The sequence below is a fragment of the Petromyzon marinus genome, chromosome 28, assembly GCF_048934315.1.
Source record: "Petromyzon marinus isolate PM22_M1 ecotype Great Lakes invasive population chromosome 28, UKy_Petmar_22M1.pri1.0, whole genome shotgun sequence".
Taxonomy (NCBI): domain Eukaryota; kingdom Metazoa; phylum Chordata; class Hyperoartia; order Petromyzontiformes; family Petromyzontidae; genus Petromyzon; species Petromyzon marinus.
In genome coordinates this window covers 3,380,471-3,403,406 of record NC_133694.1, presented here as the reverse complement: position 1 = coordinate 3,403,406, position 22,936 = coordinate 3,380,471, and the positions used below count along the sequence as shown (strand labels likewise).

The 22,936-nt window shown below is 50.7% G+C and overlaps 1 protein-coding gene across 1 annotated transcript in view; it reads left to right on the top strand.

Annotated features, from left to right (window-relative positions):
* LOC142929291 (mannan-binding lectin serine protease 1-like) overlaps positions 1 to 21,669 on the top strand; it is a 30,533-nt gene extending 8,864 nt beyond the window's left edge. The window contains exons 2-7 of the mRNA XM_076070261.1: positions 3,484 to 3,645; positions 6,609 to 6,707; positions 7,848 to 8,045; positions 8,916 to 8,983; positions 10,808 to 10,913; positions 11,337 to 21,669. Coding sequence (XP_075926376.1) covers positions 3,531 to 3,645; positions 6,609 to 6,707; positions 7,848 to 8,045; positions 8,916 to 8,983; positions 10,808 to 10,913; positions 11,337 to 11,521 — 771 coding nt within the window. The 5' untranslated portion in view covers positions 3,484 to 3,530 and the 3' untranslated portion in view covers positions 11,522 to 21,669. The remainder of the gene's footprint in view (positions 1 to 3,483; positions 3,646 to 6,608; positions 6,708 to 7,847; positions 8,046 to 8,915; positions 8,984 to 10,807; positions 10,914 to 11,336) is intronic.
* Positions 21,670 to 22,936: the final 1,267 nt, after the last annotated feature.

Genomic DNA, 22,936 nt, shown 5'->3' with positions numbered 1-22,936 from the left:
TTTTTTTTCCACTGTTTAATGTTTTTTTGAGTACGTACTGATCCCTTATATTGTAGGGGTGTAACGACACGCGAATTCATGGATTTGTATCGATTCTCGAAGCCCGTGGACGCGTGCATTGGGTCGCGTGTGTAATAATCAATGTTGTTCAATGCGTAAATGTTGTACATAATTGATTATTATGTCACACAAACCGATACATAGGCATATATCAAATGTCTAATAATAAGCTGCGAGTGCATTTCGGAAAATGTCATACTGCTTTTTATTCATGGAACTGCCGTAATATCAGAATCAGAATCACTATTAGTACTGGAGAAATCCGATGAGCTATAAAGCTCTTTTTTCACAGATGCCCCGGAGACCGTGTAACGGTTAGCGTCATCCTCGACTTGCGATCCAGAAGTCGCCAGTTATATCTCCCGGCGTGGCAGTTGAGACAACGGTGCAAGGTTCTTAAACCCCCTGCCCCTGGCCGCCTCTGTCCACGTAGCAGTGTCAACGTGTTCACCGCGGTCAGCCGTTCGGCAGGGCGCGTGCTGTGGGGTAAAGTGCGGGTGCTCCCGCCGTCTCTTCCCGAAATGTCTGACCAGCATGGAAGAGTAGGCCAAAAATACCCTCTTACAAGGGCTTTCTAGTGCCCTCTCTAGTGCTGCAACAAACAATTCAGGGCTGCGCCTTTACCTGATACGTCGTTTCATGAGCCCTGGGACACGCACGCCTCTATGTCTTTGTGCGTTTCCGCGGAGCAGCGCAGAACGTCGCTGTTCACAGAACAATCTCCGCTCTATTCTGGCCACCTTTTTTTTGCAAGCCGCGTGAGCCCTGTGTGTGTGTGTGAGTGCGTGCTCCGAGAAGCAGACTCCCTCTTGTTTACGCTCGGCGGTGACGGCGCTTAGAAAAACATCGTCCATCGGCCGCGTTTTATCGCCGGGACGGTTTACGTCTGGCGCGTCTAGCGGCTAGCGAGAGCCCACGCGTGATCCCTGAAGCGTCCCAGCTGCGCCCTGCCTTGCGAGCGGCAGAGCGAAGGGACGGTAACTACGATGGGGACGACGATGGCAAACGATGATTTCGACGTGCTGGAATTTAATTATCGCGCAGTGCAATAGCTCATTGACAATCAAATGTCGCGTTTGTAATTCGATTCTGTTCTTGCTGATGGTAAAATGTTTGCCACTCACGAGAGGGCTTCAGCAGAGAGTTGGTGTCGTTTTGCTGTTCCTGCACCTCCGTTGATGGAGTGCAGACTAAAGTGGTTCACTATTTGGTCCATAGTTGCATGGCCACGAATTGCACCACTTGTGGCGTGCCTTTAAATCGCAACTCACGTGGGAGATGTGCACATCGGCATGTTGCAGGGACTGTGAGCATGTTCAATTGTTACAGGACTTTCACTCTGTGTGACTTATAAATATATCAGAATCAAAAATATTGTATTTATACTGGAGTAATCTGGTGAGCTATAAATGTCTTTTTCACAGATGTCCAGTAGATTCACGGATGTTGTAATTCATATCTTGACTTAAAGCTTTCGTGACTGCAGGAATCCATTTTATTTGGGTCTTTCGGTAAAGCCACGTAGATAGAAAAAGAATTATAAAAATATCACGACGTTTCGATTGCTTGTGTTGCGATCGAAATGTCGTGATATTTTTATTATTTTATTCTTTTTCTATCTACGTGCCTTTACCGAAGGACCCAAAGAATGTTGTTCTTTATATGTTTATGACTTCCACCTCTTCCAAGACATCTGGACAATGTGGGAGATTGATTGCTGATGATGCAGATTTTCATTATGATGATGCTTGTGTTGATGATGTAGCTGCTTATGATGATGACGATGCAGCAGCTGATTACAACACACCAGACGATGACGATGATGGCGATCGTGTGTGAGGCTTTCATTTATCCCTTTGTTTATCTGTCGCAAAGTTAACCAGACCCTGACTCTCTCCAATCTCTAACGATCCCCCCCTTCCTCCTCGATCCTCCTCCTGCCCCATCCTCTGCCACCTCCGAGGAAGAGTTCACGTTGTGACGGAACGCGCTCGGATTCGTCGCGCTCGCGTCGGGCACTCCGCGATGCCGTCAACTCAGCATGCGGCCGATCGTGGCCACGGCTCGGCAGATTGTGCCACCTGCGTCCTGCCTTTTCATCTCGTCGGGGGCGTCCTTCGTTCGGCTCTTTTCTATTCCCATAGGGCTGCTCGCTGACAGAAGCACACGGTCATTTTGCGCGCTGTGCGTGTGTTCTGCGTGTATTGCGCGCGTGTTGTGCGTGTGTTGCGCGCGTGTTGTGCGTGTGTTGCGCGCGTGTTGTGCGTGTGTTTTGCGTGTGTTGCGCGCGTGTTCTGCGTGTATTGCGCGCGTGTTGTGCGTGTGTTCTGCGTGTATTGCGCGCGTGTTGTGCGTGTGTTCTGCGTGTGTTGCGCGCGTGTTCTGCGTGTATTGCGCGCGTGTTGTGCGTGTGTTCTGCGTGTATTGCGCGCGTGTTGTGCGTGTGTTCTGCGTGTGTTGCGCGCGTGTTCTGCGTGTATTGCGCGCGTGTTGTGCGTGTGTTCTGCGTGTATTGCGCGCGTGTTGTGCGTGTGTTCTGCGTGTGTTGCGTGCGTGTTGAGGAGCAGCAGGGCGGTTGTTTAGTAGGGAGCCGTTGGGCTGGTTGTACATTTGGCTTTTGTGCAAAGCGTCGGTGTATCGCTTGCAGCCCGATCGGATGGGAAAAATTAAATCGTTGCGTCTTTTTTTTGTAATTGGGACTGCGTTTGTCATCATTTTTCAAACGCCAACGTGATTTCTTGTTCGAATGAGCATTGGTGTTCATCTCCTATATACCAGCCCTTAGCCGGTGGTGGAAATTTCACATTCGTGCAGCAAGGGCAAGTGTGTCCATCGGGCATCCACTGTTGATTTCCTAAAAGGTGGGACTCATTTTAACAACCCTAGAGGGAGGATGAGGTTGTTTCAACCCCCAAGCCAGGACTCGAACCCACAAATCTCCGATTGCGAGCTGCTCGCTTCACCGCTGATCGGCCACATTGCCACCGGTTTTAATAATTTCATTAAAACTGCTTGTGTTTATACTCTCTGGTTTTATTCGGTAAAGTCACGTAGATAAAATAAAACAAAATAAAAGAAAACAATTAAACCACGACGTTTCGGAGGCAACACAAGCTTCCGTCTTCAGTTGGAATAGTCACAGAAGAATATCTGTGTCAAGTGCACAGCTCTGAGACGATCGGGTTTAATTTGTTGCCTTTCCCCCGTACCTCCGATTAGCGCGGCTGGCTACGTACGGTGTGTGAAAGAAATTTCAGAAGTTCAACACGTATTTTAAAAAAAATATATATATTGATATTATTATTGAAGTCCACATTGCTATAAACTCGTCCCACCGCTCCACACATCTAACCGTGGCCCGTCTGTATTGGCTGTCGGGCGTCTCTTTGTCTCCGTGTGCACCCCGCGCGACGCGCGTTGCAGTGTGCGGCCGCCCGCGCAAGCCGCTGGCCGGCGCGTCGGACCGCAACATGGCAGGGCGCGAGCGCATCGCGGGGGGCACCCCCGCGGCTCGTGGCGCGTGGCCGTGGATGGCGGCGCTCTACCAGCTGAGGGGCCGCCCGTCCTGCGGAGGATCCCTCGTTGGTGAGGACGGACACAAAAAATAAGATAAAAATTGCGACGTCGTCGGGTTCAACGCTTCGGTGGTGCCGCACGCGCCGAGTCACTCCAGACGCTTGCTCGCTAGCGGCCTGCGGTCGCTGCGGTGGCTAGGAGATGTTAACTACCTCGCCTGGTGTGCAGGAGGCCGCGGGTTCAATCAGGACCCTGACGACGCCTGGATATTTGGAGTTTGCGTCTTCTCTCTCTCCCAGTGGTCGCGTGGATTTTTTTTCTTCCGATTTTTTCCCTCCACATTTAGAGGCACGCGTTTAAGAGTATTTGGCTGCTATAAATGTCCACGTGATAAGCCACTTAATTGGGCTATCATTTGTGGCCTGGTCGCATCTAAAAAAGAGGTATATATTTCAGTAGGCCTTACCTGAGACTGAGTTTAATCTATCGCTACTACGACTGTGCTTACTGTTAAACGATTAACTTTACTTGGGGTTGCTGCTCCCTACATCCAGGAGTTGATTCAGCCACAAACTCCACTGTCTCTGTTAATCTTAATATAAATGTTCACTACGGCAGTTGGCTCTCGCCGAAGGAATGTGGATTTTTTTTAATTACTCACAGTGTGCCAATAATGGAGGAGAACATCAATCTCAGATCCAGTATGGGGGGCAGTGACCTCCGTCCAGTGCCGGATGATCCTAGCAGCAAAAGTAGCGACACATATTCATGGTATCCGCGCTAAATGCTTTCAAGCTATCAATTCCGGTTCTGTGATTCTGCACTTGCTCTATTACTATAGTACTATATTGCCTTCAACTTGTATGAACCACTGGGTGTTTAAGGGTAGCGATTTGTCGTATTTCTCTGTCTGCCTTCTACAGCCACCGTAGTTGACCTTGTTGGCGCACATCCCGCGTACGTGACGGAAACTTATCTGCAAAGACTGTAACTATTAAAAAAATAACGCGTTTTTTTTAATTGAGAGATTTACCGCAATCAAATATGAATTGCAAATGATTTAAATACATGAAATCGAATAATCAAATGCATTGAAAACAGCAAGATTGAACGTAATTATTAATTAAAATTAACATTTACATGACTTTTTATACACGACAAAGGCTTCAAAAAAATGTCGCGATGTTTGTCCCAACTCCCTGCCCCCCCCCCCCACTCCATCTTCCTCGGGGGGTGCTGTCTGGCCGTCTTGGTTAGAACACGAGACTCGCAATCCAGAGGTCCCTGGTTGATCAGGCAGCTGCGATAATTGAACCAATGCTTAAACTACACCCCTCCTCCACCCCCTCCACCCCCTCCACCCCCTCCACCCCCTCCACCCCCACCACCTCTCTGTTCACCCAGCAGTGGAATTGGGGACGGCACAGTCGTTCGCCAGGCCGCGTGCGGTGGGGGGGGGGGGAAGTTGTGGGTCCTCCTCCCAACGCGTTTACCACTTCGTGCAAGAGTAGGAGGGCGAATAACTTCCATAGAGGCTCCCGAGAGCCTCCTAGAGGCCCGTCCGCCTCAGCAGCTGCAGGGCTGAACCTTTACCTTTTAAAACCCGCTGTATTTTTTTTTATTCAACCCCTGTTTTACTATTTTCCCTTTGCCTGAAGCAAATTTGTTTACATTTTGTAACGTTTCGAGCACCGTTCTGCGTTGCCTCTACCCAATATAGTCACTTTCCTTTCCAAGAATTACATTCTATTTTTCTTTACGCATTTAACATTGCAATTTTCCTTATTTATTAAGCTGCGTGCAAATTGTATGCAAGCATGGTCAACTACAGTCGATGCTCGTAAAATGTTAAATGTTTTTTTTGTATATATATAATCTGTTGCGTGATACATTATATTATGTAACCCAGGTCGCGCTTACTTGAAGTTTTTTAAATAGGCAATGCATCGTGTGTACTCAAGGAGCCTGTAAAAGTAAGGATAATATGGCTACTATTGAAAGACATAAACATACACACGTGGGCTTGGGCAACAGAAGGGATGAAGAGACCAATGGTCGAGATAACTAACAACGAAGTGGCAGCCAAGGAATGGGATGCATCCAATTTGGGTCAGACACCGAGGAGACGGAGCGATAAAATCAGTTTGTGCACGGGTACCAGGTGGATTATTACTTTGCGAGAGGTTCGAAGTCTCAATTGTATTTTGGTTTAACTTGGTGAGAACTCAAGAGACCGGGGATAGTCTCGTTTACAAGAGTTACCTGGGGTATCAGTCTGCCAGTGGGTGGTGGGGGCAGGGGGTGAGCGATGATTGCTGCTTCCCGTGTGTGTGGTGTGATCCCAATTGAGTAATCTTCAGATCATTTACGAATTCGGGAGAAAAAATCGGACCCTTGCCCCCCGGCACACGATTGGCCAGCTCTCGGGCACGACATCAAGGAATGTTTTCACGTCCGCTGTGAAGCATTGGACGTAACGTGATTCGTGGGGAGCGCCGACGCAGCGGTTAGCGCGGCTAGCGCTACGAACCCGGCGACGTCCAAGTTCGATTGCCGCTCACGGGACAACGCCAGTGACGATTATTTTAACCGGGAACCTTCCCTAGGTTGACTTAGCCTCGATTGAGTATCTGGTGCGGTGTGTAGTAAACATCGCCACTGGGAGAACAAAGGCGGTCGGGCGTGGTGCTGGCCACCCCCTCGTGTACCGTGCCAGCCCTTGTAGGTGCTCGTTAACAGCACATGCCCCAACAGTCTGTTAAGGCAACACGGCGCGGGATCTTTGTCGTTGTGTCGTGGATAAATGCACACCGCAGCAATAATCAGGGCGGCCGTTGGATCCGAACCGTGGGCCTCTGCATCTGCCGCAAGCGGCGAACGCGCTTCCGCTGGGCCAGCCGCATCACCGCCCGGCTTCGGGAGAGGCGACTGCTTGCTTGGGGGCGGAGGGGTGGGGGGGGAACCCTTCCTCTAGCAGTGGATTGACTGATGATGACGACTGCGACTTTGACGCCCCTTTGCTATGCGCGCAGGGGAGCGGTGGATCGTGACGGCGGCGCACTGCCTCTTCACGCGGCACTTCGAGAATCAGCCGACGCCGGTCTCGGCCAGCGGCATCCACATCAAGCTCGGTGAGCACTGCGTGCCCGAGCACACTGCGTTGTGCACCTCCCAGTTAGCACGGTTGACTACGTACGGCGCGAAAGAAGTCCGTTTCTCTGAATTCCCACTCTTTATTCGTGTTTTTCTCTGTGTGAGTGTGTCAGAGGCAGTGTTTTGGGGAGCGGTGGTGTAGCGGTTAGCGTGCTTGTGCTACAAACCCGGCAACCCGGGTTCGATTCCCGCTCACGGCCAACACCAGTGACGATTATCTGAACCTGTCCTGGGCCTCCCCTAGGTCGACTCAGCCTCAAATTAGTACCTGGTGCGATGTTTAAACATCGCCGCTAGGGAGACAAAGGCGGCCGGGCGTGTTGTTGGCCACTCACCCCGTCGTGTACCGTACCGGCCTTCATAGGTGCTCGCGAACAGCACTTGCCCCAACAGTCTGTTACAGGCTATACAGGGGATTGTTGTCTTTGTTACATCTCTGTGTCCGTCTCTGTCATCGTCCTTTGTAAGTGACCTCGTCTGCATTTGGCCTTGCGGATCAACACGATGTTTCCAAATTTCCTTTTCTCTATTCATTTATTCCGTGTCTGCCTCCTTCCTGGTCTCTCTGTGTCTCTGTCTCTTTGAAGGTTAATCTGTGTCTCAGTCTTAATGCATATCTCTGTGTCTCTGTCTCTTTACTGAGTTGGTGAGTTAGTGGATGAATAAGTGAGTGGGTGAGAGGGTGAGTAAGTGAATGAGAGAGTGGATAAATGGGTGGGTGAGTGAATGAGTTAGTAGATCGATGACTGAGCATGCACATCAATGATTGCATGAGCGATTGAGCGAGTAAGCGAATGGATACCACGCTGATGATTGGGTCATTGAGCGAGTTGGTGAGTGAGCGTGTCAGCGAGTCAAAGTCGAGAACGAGTGAATGGGTGAGTGAGAGTTCGAATGAGTCAAGTGAGTAAGCAAGCATGCGAGTGCAGCCGATGAACGAGTGGGCCGAGGTGAGTAACGTTCTAACCAGCCCCTACTGGAACACCTATGAAAAAGAGCTTTACAGCTCATCGGATTCCTCCAGTAGAAATACATATTCTGATTCTGGGAGGGTTCGCCGGGCGAGCGGCCGATGCGAGCGAGTGGGCGAGCGAGCACTGTGCCGGCGATTGCTGCAGGCAAGCACAACACCTTGCGCCCGACGCCGGGCGAGCTGGACCTGAAGGTGGCGAACTACGTGGTGCACCCCGAGTTCGACGCGCAGACGCTGCGGAACGACATCGCCGTGCTCGAGCTGGAGCGCAACGTGCGCGTCACCGACCTCATCGCGCCCGTGTGCCTCCCGGACGACCGCGTCCAGACACTCACCACGCCAGGCAAGCCGTGCCACGCGCACCGGCGATCGTGCCTCGACCCACCAGCCGAGCCGCTTCTCCCCGAGTCGTTCGGATCGGCCGGATTCTTTTTTTTTTCTACACACCGGGACGATCAGCACAAAGCTCCGTGCCCCGTCACGCGATGTTTCTTGACTCGCAGCGGTTGGCTACAAACTTTCAATGTAAGGCCGTAGATGTGTGCGTGCACAGTCAACTTCTTTCGCACCGTACGTAGCCAACCGCGCTAATCGGAGGTGCGGGCGGTGGGGGGGGAGCAAGGACACCAAACTAAACACAAAAAGCAGATGTGAGTGTACTCTCCAGACGACTGTAAGTAGACCATGGACCTGTCATTATTATAATGACAACGCCTGTTTACCCAGGAAAGCCCTAACCGACTTTGCGCGATGGCGAGGAATCTACCGCGTTTGGCGCGGATATTTTAAGCACGGCTATTCCAGTTGAGTCGTTCACGGTGCCGTTTTTCTAAATCGGCGAAAATTATTGACCGTTAATGCCAGCACGCAATTTGCCCAACTCTTTGCGATTGACGTTCAGCTGTCCCCCCTGATTCAATCGAATACATTTCTACAGACGTTAAAAAAAAAGTTCGTCGCTTTTTGTTTAACCTCATCTCCGTCAAAACCACTTTAACCCAGTTTTAAATGCAGCGTTTCAATCGGTTGCTTTCTTATCGCGTAAGGCGCTTCGAGATGCCCCCCCCCACCCCGCCCTGGCACGAAGTGGTCATTCTCTCAAACAAAAAACAAACTAACAGCGACCGTCAGATGACATCGGGTTAGAATCAGAATGGCAGAATGCGCGTGCTTACCGATCGGCCTGCTGTGTTTTTTTGTTGTTGCTGTGCAGGCACCATGCTCGCTGTGACCGGGTGGGGTAAAGAGTTCCTCTCCAAATACCCGGAAACTCTCATGCAGGTGAGTGAGACGGTGGTGGTGGAAGCGATGAAATCAATTTGTGCGCGGATTGCCAGGTGGATTTTTACACGGCGAGAGGGTTCGAAGTCTCAATTGTATTTTGGTTTAACTCGGTGAGAACGCAAGAGAGTGATCTGGGGTAGTGTAGTGGGCGGTGCGCTGCGCTACGAACCTGCCGACCCGAGTTTCGATTCCCACTCAGGGACAACACCGGTGACGATTATTTGAAACCGGTCTGGGCCTCCCCTAGGACGACTCGGCCTCAAATGAGTACCTGGTGCGGTGTGTAAACATCGCCACGGGGGAGACAAAGGCGGTCGGGCGTGGTGCTGGCCACCAACCACCTCATGTACCGTTCCGGCCTTCATAGGTGCTTGCTAACAGCACTTGCCCCAATAGTCTGTTAAGGCTATACGGGGGATCTTTGTCTTTGGTGGAGTCAGCCCATTGGGAGCTCCCCGTCCCCCCACACTTTTCACCCCACCCCCCCACCCTGCCCCCTCCCACCCCCTATTCATTTTTTTAAACTCCCAGTGAGATGACAGAGAGATGTGCACAAGAAATGGAGATGTGGCGAGATGAGAGAAATGAAGACAAAAAGACGGAGGTGGATTGAGATGAGAGAAGAGATGAGAGAGATCAAATTGATTTTTTTTACGTTCCATTGGATTTTTACGTAAGTTAATAGCTGAATTCAGTTCAGTTTCAGTTTATTTTGAAGTACCTCGCGAACTAAGAAGCTCTTTAATGGGGTTTCATCAGCATGAAGTATTGGTTCCCTGGCAAACGTAGCGTGCATAACAGGTCGAAAGAAAATTAGAAATCAAAAGAAATGCATAAGAGAAAAAAAATTGGCAACAAATCACATGTCGAGTATAATACAGAATTATCTTTTAAATATTTAACTAACGTGAGGATTATTGATTGAAGAACATATTGCAAATGAGGCGTACAAACACAAGTGGTAAAATTGTTTCCCTGAGAAACATCAAATTCAAATTTACAGTAACAATTACAACAATCACGATATTGCACTGACTTAAATAATGCAGCGTCTAAATATATCGCGCAAAACATAGTGCAATAAGTCATGAAAAAAATATGAGAGGTCACCTACAGGCAAATAATATTCACGCAGCATCTACTTGCGTATGCAGTGGCAGCTTGAATTGAACCTGTTTTTTTATATTAATCTGGGGGTCCCTTAAGCTGCTAGGGTCCCTAAGGTTTGATGAAGTCTCGTGCCACCCACTGAGGTGAGGCCACCCATTGCACCTCCTGAATGTCGTGACACACTCGCAACAGTTGTGGGGGGGGGGGGCAATCTTCGCTGGCAGTTTGCCCCCCCCCCAGGAATACATTTACTGTGAGAAACTCTGTCCACTTTTTATCGACAAAAGCTGTGGCAACACAGCAACGGAGCTCTCGTCTCGCCAAGGAGACTAGAGATTGCTCAGAAGAATGCTTGGAGAGCGATGATTGGCCTAGAGAACGCACAACCTCGGGGAAGGCACGTGACCTCTGTCTCATTGGAAGTCACAATCCCAGTTGCCCACTCGGAGGAGCAATCAGATTTGCCCAGTTTTGCCCAATTATTAGTATTTTTTTACAACATAAAATTGCCGTCGACGATTTACCCTAGAATTGCCCTTGCGTATCCATGGCCTTGAGTGTGGCAGCTGTGAACCAATGTACATTCACATGTGTACACACATTAAAATTCCGTTTTATTATTGTCATAAAAAAAATGTTGTATCGCAACCTGCAAGTACTCGAGGGGCTTCAATATTTCGCGTTTCTTTTGCCGTCGCGTGTGCCGGCAAGACGGAAGTGCCGCTCGTGGATAACACCACCTGCCAGGAGGCCTACAGCCAGACGGTCCCGTCCCACGTCATCTCGGAGGACATGCTGTGTGCCGGCTTCCACAACGGTAGCTCCCCTCTCTCCCTGCGACACCGTGTGCTCCACCGCCTCTGTGTAACCCATGACCCCGCGTGCTTCACCCGCCATGCCTGTAAACCCCTTATCAGTGCCCTACCTTATTACAGACCAACTTAGACCTTATTGGTCACCCCGTGCACTTATAAATTTCAACGTTCATCCGACAAAGTCTCATCACAAGGGAGAAACACAATCAAATAGACAAAAAATATGTTTTGCCCGTATTGAAACGGCTGCACGCCATATGGACCAGAATACGCAATTCCCCTGTGCAAGAACACGGATGGGTAAACCGGATTGGTTGACAGGTGTGCACCACCTCTCTGTGACCCACGACCCCGTGTGCTCCACTGCCTCTGTGTGGCCCGTGACCCCGTGCGTGACCCGTGACCCCGTGCATGCGTGCCGGCAGGCGGGCAAGACGCCTGTCAGGGCGACTCGGGGGGGCCGCTGGTGGTGAAGGACCCGTCTGGCGATTGGCTGCTGACCGGCGTGGTGTCGTGGGGCGAGGGCTGCGGGGCGGTGGGCGCCTACGGAGTCTATTCGCGCGTGGAGCACGCTCTGCCCTGGATCCTCTCCATCATTCAATCTCCGTGACGACCGCCACCACCCCTCCCCCCCCCCCCACCAACACCCTGCTCCCCCTTCTGGCGGCACCTCAACGCCAGGTGACCCTCCCCTCACTTCTTCAGCCGTGGCGCAGCGCCCGCCTCACCAAATGTGTTTGGCTGCGACGTGGGGGAGGCTTGATTCATGCGTCGTTTAATTCGGTGCTTCCCAGCCCAATGTAATTAGAACAAAAATTCTCCCAGCATTCATTCATTCGGGTCGGATGGGCTGCAGCGCTAATTGCAAAAGCCCACGGCCGATCGCGGGCCCTGCTTGCACCGACACGTGGCTGGCGCTCGTCCGTAATGCCAGCCCTGAGCCGGTCGCGGAAATTCCACATTTGTATGTCAGGGACGAGTGTAGAACTTGGGTTGAACTCGCGTTCGAATGAGCGTGGGGAGGGGTAGGAGAGGGGGGGGGGGTCCTCAACACCGTTCATGTCTCTGAGGCCAGTGGCGGACATTTCGAATTTCTCCAATGGAGGGCTTCTCCCTCTGGAGGTTAAAACCACTGCTGTTGGATTTTTTTTAATTCTCATCAAGCGGTGTTCATCGGTGGCACGATGGGCTAAGTCGACCCTCGCCGGGATTCAATACTCGTGCTATTCGGATGGGGCTCACCCACCGCAACACCATCTGGCCAAATTATTAATTAAATAAACACCTCCCCTTGCAAATAAACCCAACCCCCCCCCCCCCCCCCCCCCATGCTCCAGCAGTTTTCCACGCTTAGCGTTCACCGATTGCCTTCATTCAAGGCAGTAGCAGTCGCGCGCACACCGCAGCGAGCCCCGTGTTGGTGTTTGCAGAGCGGTGGATCGTGCTGGTGTGCACAAGTATAGTACAGTTGTGGAGAAACCCGTGGATCATTTCGACGATGCTGTCCCTCTAAAGTTCGTCGGGCGAACCTCGTGCGAATCTTGAGTTCCCCGAGTGAGGCGATTTGCACCACTGTTTATTTTTTATTTTTTTTAAAGGCACTGCAGGTTGGCCGAGCTTAAGGTGAGAGGTGGGAAATGCTGCATCAGAGCACTGAATCGGCACCACTGTGAACCTGGGTTCGAATCCTGGCTTCAGGCACTCGTGATTGAACCGGGTTTCTCGGGGTCGTAAGATAATGGTCGCAGATCGGTCACCAGTAACTGCCCAAATTAAAACCAATGGCACTGAACTTGGGCTTATCACTTAATTTTAGCACGATTAGCACGGTTTGGTTACTTACGGTACGAAATCATTTCAACCCACCTACATACAATTCTGCTGGTTCTCTCTCCCATGATGATAACAGTATAGGGTTTGATTCATACGGACACCATTTTGTTAGGCCTTATGGAAGGTGTGCCACGAAGGGAGATAAGAGGCCTTGTTAGGTAACTTCAAAACTAGTTCCGGGACATCAACTTCCAGGTTCATTTTTTTGTTTTTTACACGGGATAGTGCACTGCTCGCTTTGAGAGTTCAGAATGTAAAGTTTGATTTCTTGTTCCACGGCTGCATTGCTACGGTCGGATTGTGACTGCGAGAAGACAAAACAGAGGGCACAGCTTCTTCTGGAGCTGTAATTTTGTTAACATCATCATGAGCCATGATCAATCCGCTGCTGGATGAAGGTCTTCCCAAGCCCTTGCCATCTTTCATGGTCCTACGGTGTAATCATCCACTCAGCACCTGCAACACGAGCTTATTTCAACGCTCCATCTCCCAGGCATACGTACCTCTCCGATGCGTTACAATTCCAAGCTGCCACTCCGTATTATTAGCCATCGGCCATCATCCCTTCTCGCGACGTCTCCTGCCTCACCCCGCTGACTCTTATTAACAGTGTGAATGATGTCATTAACCTGCGTACGCTAACTAATTTACGCGTTCCTCCAATCCGTCTCGCGATGTAATTCCAAGCACGCATCTCTCTGTTATTTTTTTCAGCCAATTTTAAATGTTTCTTCCACTTTAATTATTATTAATATTTGTGTTACATATCCCATTATACCTCCGCAGAAACACACCACATTATGAGGTTTAACCTAAAATAATCACCCAAATTGGTGAAAGGCTGTTCATTAATGGTTACCCACCATCCAACTCCCCCCCAGCCAGCGTACCCATAATGGTCAGGATTAACCCCGAACCCTTAGCCCTTATTAATTTCACAGGCTGCTTGGGCAGACGGCTCGCTCACAGGCAGGCAGGGGCACCGCACCACACTACGGACGTGCAGTGGCCGGAAAGAGAAAACATCACAGAGCATCAAGGGAATAAAAAAAAATCGAAATCCCGCTGAACGGAATTACGTCCGCGTGGTGGTGCTTTTATATGTCCTCGCTGTCCCAGTTAGATGGGGCATTTCATTCAATTTGGTGCGCTGTCCTGCGCAATGAGTCTGGCCTTATTAAAACCAGCCACTCCATCCACTCCCCCCCTCCACCTCCGTGTCTCCCCGCACTCTCCGAACCACTTAGGTCACCCACGGTGAGGACTCCGTCTTGCCACACCGATCGTTTCGTCTCATCCATTACCGTATTCAGCCACCACACACACACGGCAGGGCACAACAACACGCTCATGCAGCCACTCATCCACCCACCCACTCGCTCGCTCACCTCCTCACCCACTCGCCACGCTGCAGGTCACCTCGGTTCCCTTTCTGCTACTTCCCATGCACTGCTTCCTACTTTGGTTTTCCTTCCTCGCATCAACATTTTTTTTTGGTGCGTGTTTATCTTGTTGTCCTTTTCCTGCACCTCCGATTCCCGCGGGTTGGCTGCGTTCGGCGCGAAAGAAGTTCAACCTGCGTACACACACTATCGTCACTGTCGCTTTATCCCCGAGCTCTTACAACAATAACCTCGGCTCATTTCGAGGAACGCGTTAACTAACTCTTGACCTGTTACGACTCTGACAGCGCAAGTTTGTCGCTGGCCGCTTGACGCTTCGGGCGACTGTGGGTGGTAAGTTAAATAAAAACAACCCATGACCGCCCCGCGGCTAATGGCCCGAGTGGTGGGCAGCGGGGGGTGCTTTGGGGTGGCCGTGCGTGCGGCCAATACCGAATTGGGCGGCAAGGCGGAACGCCGCGGCCGGAACGCGAGCGCCCGACACGCGCCGCGTGTGATTCCCATCGCGCGGCCAGTGACATTTTTGCGACATTTCGCTCAAACGCGGTTTTTGCGCTTGCGCCTCCACCGCCGGAGTCCAGCCCCCAAAGGCGGCCGAGTCGGCGTGACTTTCCCGAAGGCCCGAAGGGCGCTTTCGTGACATTCCGCGACCACTGCCCCCCACCCACCCCCACCCGTCAACCCCCCCCCCCCCCCACTGTCGCCATTCGTCCACAAAATCGAATTTCTAATTGTCGAAAAAAGAAAATAAACAGACATCTGTATTTGCATAAACAGCGGGTTTGTGTTCAGGCCAGCATTTGGAAGGGGCTCCTTTGGACCACGTTTTAACGACAGCGTTTGTGTTGAAGCAGCAAAAGCCCGAATTGGTTTCAACAATTGTTGGTCCTTCAAAAATAAAAATGTTCACGAGCCAAGGGCAGAAATGAACACGCAGGTTTTTGTTGCCAGAGAAGGCCCCTCGAGAGCTCCCCACTGCCGTGGAGGCCCTTCCGCCACATCTATGTACGTATGTTGAACTTCTTTCGCGCCGTACGTAGCCAACCGTGCGAATCAGAGGTGCGGGGGAAGGAGAGCAAACCGCCAGCAGTGGCATGAGCAATACATTTCAGGGCTGCACCTTTACCTAGCATCGGTTCTGATATTTCCACCTTTCATAAAACCCAGCGATCCTGTCTAGGGTCCCAGAAGAAAAAATCCTTTTGGTGCAGTGTCAATGCGCACCGCGTGACATTTATTAAGCTTCATGGCGCCCGCTCCGTCGGCGTCGTGAAACACTCTTAGGCAGGGAAATAACTGCAACAAAAAAATTACTTTTACGAAAAAAATTTTGGCACTAAATCAACGAGGCTCCTGATTTGCCTTGCCGTGGGCTCCACGTGCGGCGGCGCAGGCCCCGTGGCGTCAGACGAGACCCACACGGACGCAAAGGTAAAGATCCCCCATATAGCCTGACAAAAACGTTGGGGCAAGTGCTGCTAGTGAACACCCATGAACACAGGCGCAGCACACCAAGTGCCACGCCCAGCCGCATTTGTCTCCCGAGCGGCGATTATAATCATCACCGGTGTTGGCCGTGAGCGGAATCGAACTCGGGTCGCCGGGTTCATAGCGCAGCGCGCTAACCGCTACCCACCACCGCTCCCCACATACACCACACACACCACACACGATTCGCAGCGCGCGTCCGTCACTGGACAACATTGACGATGGTGACAGACCCGTGGCAGCTGAACTCATTCCTTAAGCCAGAGGGAGTGGGGGGAGGGTAAAGTGGAATCACGGCAGGCTCTGTCGCATTCCCGCGGTGGCACTCGCCCGTCAGGTGGAAAATCACGCGTGACGACACAACGCGCCGTGGCCACGCAGTCGCAGTCCACCACCCCCACGCGCCTCGCGATGACCAAATGTGGCAGTTGCAAAGGCAGCTTCCACTTTATCGAGCGAGGATGGGAATCCTGTTTCAACCTGCGCAACGTGAAGTTTCCTTGTCTGGAAGGGGTGCGGCAGGAGCGAAAGCGTGGCGGTCGCTCTCCGCTGGCCTTTCGGGGTTTGTGCCGCGTGCTGCTCGGTCTACGGTGATTGCGACGTTGCGCTGAACGTGCCGCGGGCGGTTCTGCTTCCGACTTGAGCTCCTGAAGAAGCTCCCGGCACGTGGAGCGAAAGCTGTGGAGTCGGTTCAATTGTATTGGCCGGGTTGGATGGACTGATGGCCACGCCTGCTCACTGAGAGCGCACCAGATGGCAACACTCCGTCTGCACCCCCCCCGTGACAGGCTAATGAAAAGCTGAATTGTCCATATTCGGTTTTGAAATATTCAATTCCTAAAGCAACTCCCAGCACGAGGAGCGAAAACGTCGGACTTTGTGCCGAACAGCACGCAGTAGAATCTGAAACTACATCGGATAGCTATACAGAACAGCCGCGAATACCTATTCGTTATTCGAAGGTTTGTGTTGTTTGTGCAGCGCTAGGTTTGTTAACAGTTTTTAATGTTCAAGTGCGCGCTTGTGTGTGTATGAGGGGAGCGGTGGGGTAGAGGTTAGCGCGCTGCGCTACGAACCCGGCCACCAGAGTTCGATCTCCGCTCACGGCCAACACCGGTGACGATTATCTGAATCGGTCATGGGCCTCGCCTAGGTAGACTCGGCCTCAAATCAGTACCTAGTGCAATGTGTAAACATCGCCACTGGGGAGACGAAGGCGGGCGGGCGTGGTGTTGGCCACGCACCCCCTCGTGCGCACGTGCCGGAGTTCATAGGTGCTCGCTTACAGCACTTGCCCCAACAGTCTGTTACAGGCTATACGGGGGATCTTTGTTTTTCTTGTGCCGCCACTGAATTAGCCACGCACGACATCACCAACCGTAGCCTGTCTCCGGAAGAAGGCAAAATTTGTTTCACCCCCTGCTTTGAACATAATTACATTTTAATAAAAAAAATGTTGAACGGGAGGAGGGCGAAGACAGATTGGGGTCACAGCAAACATTATTGAGTTGCGTTTAGATTGAGGGGCTCACGTCCCTTGTACGTTGTTTTTTTTTTCACACCAAACATGTGAGTTTGCCTGCCATTGCGATGGCGTGAGCGGCAAATTGGGGGGGGGGGGGGGTTTCTCCATCTGTCCTGGTCTGTTAAAAAAAATACAGAAATACTCGGGGCAGAGAGAGAGGAGAGAGAAAGGAAACTGGTAAAAAGAAGATCTGTAAGAACAGAACCTAAGAGGTCACCACTCAGAGGAACGTGAACATTAACTCCCCGAGGGGAGAGTGGAGGGGGGGCTATGAGGGATCGTGAGATTGAAGGTAACCACGCGGTGCTGCGCAATGTACTGTTACACATTGTGTATTGTTTGCTGTTCTTGTGAATCCGCGTTTGGCACAGGTGCACGAATAACGCAAACGCGTTGGTCAACGGCACTGCCCGAGAAGCAAACCAATCTAAACCATAGGCCACGTGTCAGGCATTGGGTCCGTTTTCGCCCGAATGTGTTGTGTACAAACTTGTGTTAGGCCAGTGATGTGGACGAACGTGATGCGTTCGTGTCATTCGCGTGCGTGAGAGCACACGCACGCGCCGACTCCGCAAGAGAGGCAGGAACAACTCTAGCGGCACGTGTCGATAGGACTTTCACGGGCGTGGATGAGAGGAGCCGACTCGATGTAAAATTGCTCAAACGGCTGAATAAATGAGAGAATTCGAACCAACTCTCATTACCTGGGCTTCCTCGTCACCGTCTACGGGGGGGGGGGGACGCTACGCGACTCGTCCAGCGCGATGCTGTCGAGGCGCACAAGACCAGAAGCGAACACGAAATGGCAACAAGAGCAAAACTAAAAGAATGAGCCGTCGAATCGAACATTCAAGACTTGCAAATCCACGGACTCTAATCGAACGCGAGATTATTAAGTGTCGTCCGCTGTGGGAGCGGCGAATAAGTGGAATTTTTTTTATTTTAATCCTCTTTGCAACGAATAACGGGGAATCCCGGCGCATGTGCGACGGAGGAGGAGGAGGCGTCAGGTTTCGACCGCTTCTCTGTGCTCTAAAGGAGGAAAGTCAAATAAAAAATATATATGTATACAGTATAAACGTTTGTCAAACGTAAGAACACATGACGGATTGAACATCTCGTGGCAGATGCGGCCATATCGGACGCGCTTGGACCATTACGAATGGCCCACAGCACAGCTGCGGTCACCAATCTCAAACTACGGTGCACACGGGAACGTCACTGACCAATTCCGGCGTTAGCGTCTCTGGGTTCCTATGCAAGTCTATGCGAGTCTGCGTGAGTCTGTGAGCGCATGGGTATCTATGATTATCTGTGCGAGTCTATAGGTGTCTATTGCGTGGGGAGCGGTGGTGTAGCGGTTAGCGCGCTGCGCTACGAACCCAGCGACCCGAGTTCGACTCCCTCTCGCGGCCAACACCAGTGACGATTAACTGAATCGGTCCTGGGCCACCCCTAGGTCGACTCAGACTTAAAATAGTACGTGGTGCGGTGTAAACACTGTGATAGTGTAAACATTGTCACTAGGGAGACAAAGGCGACAGGGCGTGGTGTTGGCCACGCACCCCCTCGTGCGCCGTGCCGGAGTTCATAGGTGCTCGCTAACAGCACTTGCCCCAACAGTCTGTTAAGGCCATACGGGGGATCTTTGTACTTGTGTCCATTGTAGTTGCAAGTCTAAGGAATCTCCATGTCGAGTCTCTATCTCAAGTCGTGGGCCACACCGTGACGCCACTGCACGGCACGCTTCTCGGATTACCACCAGGCTCCTCCTGTGAAGCCCGTCCAACTGGTTCGCTCGCTAAGCTCGACGTGAACATTTAAACACCGCGGATCAACTCCCCCCCCCGGCGATGGGGCTTGACTTGACTTGGGGGTCGCACGCTACCGCTTCCACGTTCTTCACTTCGAGACACCGCCGTCTTCACGCACTTACCACGAGCGGCTTCCTGCCAATTGACCCGTCAAGTCGGGGTTGGGGGAGGGGGCGCTGCCGCGATGCCGCGATGTGATGAACAGCTATGCAATGAAGGCGGCATTTGCAGAGCAAAGTCTCGGCGAGGGAAATATAGCCCCTTAGTTTACTCAGGAAAGCCTCGGTTAAGTTTTGAGACACGTTATTTTCCCAGCAGGGTCTCGCATCGGGGAGTTGTCTGGTCAGTGAATCTGTGAGCATTTTGCTTTGTTGGTAAAATTCAGACCAAAAGGTAAAGGAACAGCCCTGAAATCGCTTTCCTACGCCACTGCTGGCGTGAATGCCTCCATTATAGGGGGCGGGAGCTCTAGAAAGCCCTTGTAGAGGGTACTTGGCCTACTCTTCCTTGCTCGGCAGACATCTTTGAAGAACTGAAGGTACCCACGCTTTATCCTCCCAGCGCACGCGACCTGCTGCTGATCCGACTTACTGCGGTGCACCCATTTTTTTGACGTGATAAACCTCGATTTAAAGCTTTCGTGACTGCAAGGATTCATCTTCTTTGGTTCTTTCGGTAAAGTCACGTAGAATGAGAATACCGAAAGAACCAAAGAAGGTGATAAACCTCACTAATTAGCTGTGTCGGGTGGCGGTGGGTTTAACGACACATTTATATTTACGCGATCTAACCCAAAAAAAAACACCTATCATGGAGACAAAAACGGCGATCCAAAGGTATTTGAGTGATGAAGCACATACGATATATATTTGTAAGAACAGATACACAGGTGCGAGATTTGTTACAGAGCAAAGACAATTCGGACACTAAGCGAGAGAAAAAAAAAGAAGACAACAATATGGGACTCACGTTGTTACAACGTTTGCGATTCTCATTCTGCAACCTTAAAGCAGCCTTCGGCATTCGCAACGCATCCACAATTAAAGAGTTGGAATTCGCCAGCAGAGGGCACGGATGTTCCATAATTGCTTTTTCAACGCTCGCTCGCGCGAGACGAACGCGACCCAAGGTTGCAATCAAAATGCACTTTAATTCAGTGTCGGGGCAATGACGTTTGCAGAGGGGAAACTGTGAACACGCAGGCGTCACACTGCACGCTATGACGGTGCAGAAACGTCGTGGCCATTCGCGGAAAATAGAGGACAAAATCGTTGAAAAAAGTGCGCAGAGATAACATCGAGAGAAAGAGGAACACGTGGATTCGAGAACGTACGTAGCCAACCGCGCGAATCGGAGGTGCGGGGGAAGGACAACGAACCAAACACAACAAAGCAGTTCTAAAGAAATGAGTTTTCAATCGAGATGATTTCAAAGTGCACAGCCTCATTGGCTTCCTAATATCGGAAGAGCGTTCCAGACGGCCGCATATGCGCTTCTGAAAGCGCGCGATGCAGTGACCGTCTTTGACTTCAAACATGAATGGACAAACTACAGTACGTAACTTAATTATATCATAGTTATACGAATAATTACGTTAATAGACTACAGTAATTAAAATTACATTTACATGAAGTTTTATTTATTTGAATAACATTTTTTTATTAGGATGCGAGTTGGAGCTGATATTTGGTTCACACGTAATTTTGTTCATGAATCTGGGGCCTCTTGAGCTACTCGGGGCTCTAAGCTTGTGCAAACATTGCGTCTGCCTTGCGCCAGCGCTCCCCAGGCAGTCTATTCTATCCTTGGAATAATTCTGACCTTTGGTGAGGTGCCATTCACATTTGGGGCCATGGGATAGCAGCACCTACACCCATACTAAATTCGGATCTCCCTTGAAATGAGCTCCCACCTTGATTTACATAGAGGTTTAATGATGATGACAGCAGAATGGTGGTGTAGTGCTTCGTGCGATGGACTATGAACTCAAGCCACCTGAGCTCGATTCTCGATCACAGTGCAAGATTAGCAGCGGGAAAATATATCAACCGGTGCTGGTCCATTGGCCCGGGCTGACCAGCGTGGTGAAGTATGGTTCAGGCAACACTCAAGAGCGACGTCTCTTCGGGAGGCCTTCATCCAGCAGTACATTGAAAAGGGGCTTGTAAGAAAAGATGATGGTGCCCGGTACAGATTTTCAGAAGTATTTATTTATTTATTTAAAGCTTTCGTGACTGCAGGGATTCATATTCTTGGTTCTTTCGGTAAAGTCACGTAGAAGGGAAACAATAAAATAATAAAAATATAAAACAATAAAATTCTCACGACGTTTCGACTGCAACACAAGCAATCATCATCAGGTGTGAAAACCACAGCAAGAAAATTTGAAAAAAGTGGCGGTTTCAAATTGATGATGATTGCTTGTGTTGCAGTCGAAACGTCGTGATAATTTTATTGTTTTATATTTTTATTATTTTATTGTTACCCTTCTACGTGACTTTACCGAAAGAACCAAGATTAAGTGTTTTTTTGTTTATTGTTCTTTAATGACAGAAATATGCCAAAACAAGACACGTCATTAAAAACAAAACCAATCTTGTTACTTTAAATCATTTGTGGATTTTTTTTGTTTTGCTGGCATTAAATCAACGAGCACTTGAATACACATAATAAACCACGCCCTTGAGTTTTCTAAGAGCAGTAAAGAGTGACTTTTTTATTTCCTGCATGTTCCAAAAAAAAAAATCACGGACTCCCCGTTCACCAAGAAACCCCCCTCGTATTGTTGAGCTTCGCTTTTCTTCCTCATCACAGCGACGAGTAACAGCGGCGGCGGTGAAACACGGCGCGTAGTTCGACGCAACGCCGAGCACTGATTTTTTAAAGGCGGCCCATTAGCCATAAGGTCGGTGCTGTCGAGCTGGCACTTGAGAAATTATATTCCGCCACGCCTGGGAATTGAATTAATATTACATCGACCATTAAGTACGTTTAGCATGCCCGGCTTTGCCCGAATTAACCGCGATGAAAATACTGCAAGGGCCGTTACGCTGCGGCCAAATAAAAACGATCTGCGGTGGCATTTTATGGCAATTTTAACTTTCAATTTATATATATGTGTACACGCACACACGCGCGCACACAGAGCACAAATGGTTGTCGCTGCAGAACATCAAATCGGCCCCGTTCGGCCGACGCAAACCGCCGCGATTACCGCGAATGCCTCCGCCGCTGAGGCGAGACGCGACGCAACGCGACGTTCTTCTCGACAATCACGGATAACGAAGAAAAATACCACGGCGCCAGGTTGGGGGGGGGGAGGGGGGGGGCGCGTGGGGGTTAGCGGTGGGTGGGGGAGGGGGCACACGCTGGAGGCACGAGACGCGCACGAGAGACGGAGAGGTGTGGCGCGCGCGTGCGGCACCCACCACGTGCACGTCGTAGTGGGTGCCGCGCGTGGTGCCAGGGAGAACACCAAAAACACTGCCGAGGCTACCGCTGCCCATCACTCGCCGGCGCCGGTTTTTTTTCTTCTTCTTCTTCTTCTTCTCCCTATTGCCTTCAGTCGGTTTGAAAATGTCGAAAATATGTTGCCTCTCTTTAAACCTATGTTATTATATATTTTTCCTAATACCTACAATCAAAACACAACATGTACAGAAGCGCCTCTTGTGCTCAAGCGAACACTGAGCGATTGCTCAGTGCCAACGATGGTCCTGTGCCCAGTGGTTAGAAATTACACGTTACTGTGGCGGGGACAAGTCAACTCGTAAATCAAAATAATCATAATCATAAAAAACATGTTAAATTTCACTGCAGCAAGCTTCACAAAACGGTATTCATTGAACCAAGCTCAGTTGGACAATGACGATGATCAGGAGTGGGTAACCCTGGCTAGACACAGCCCAAAGGTTCATTTCTCGTAGGGCCCGCATCCACGAGATGGGCCACTTCTAAACGGT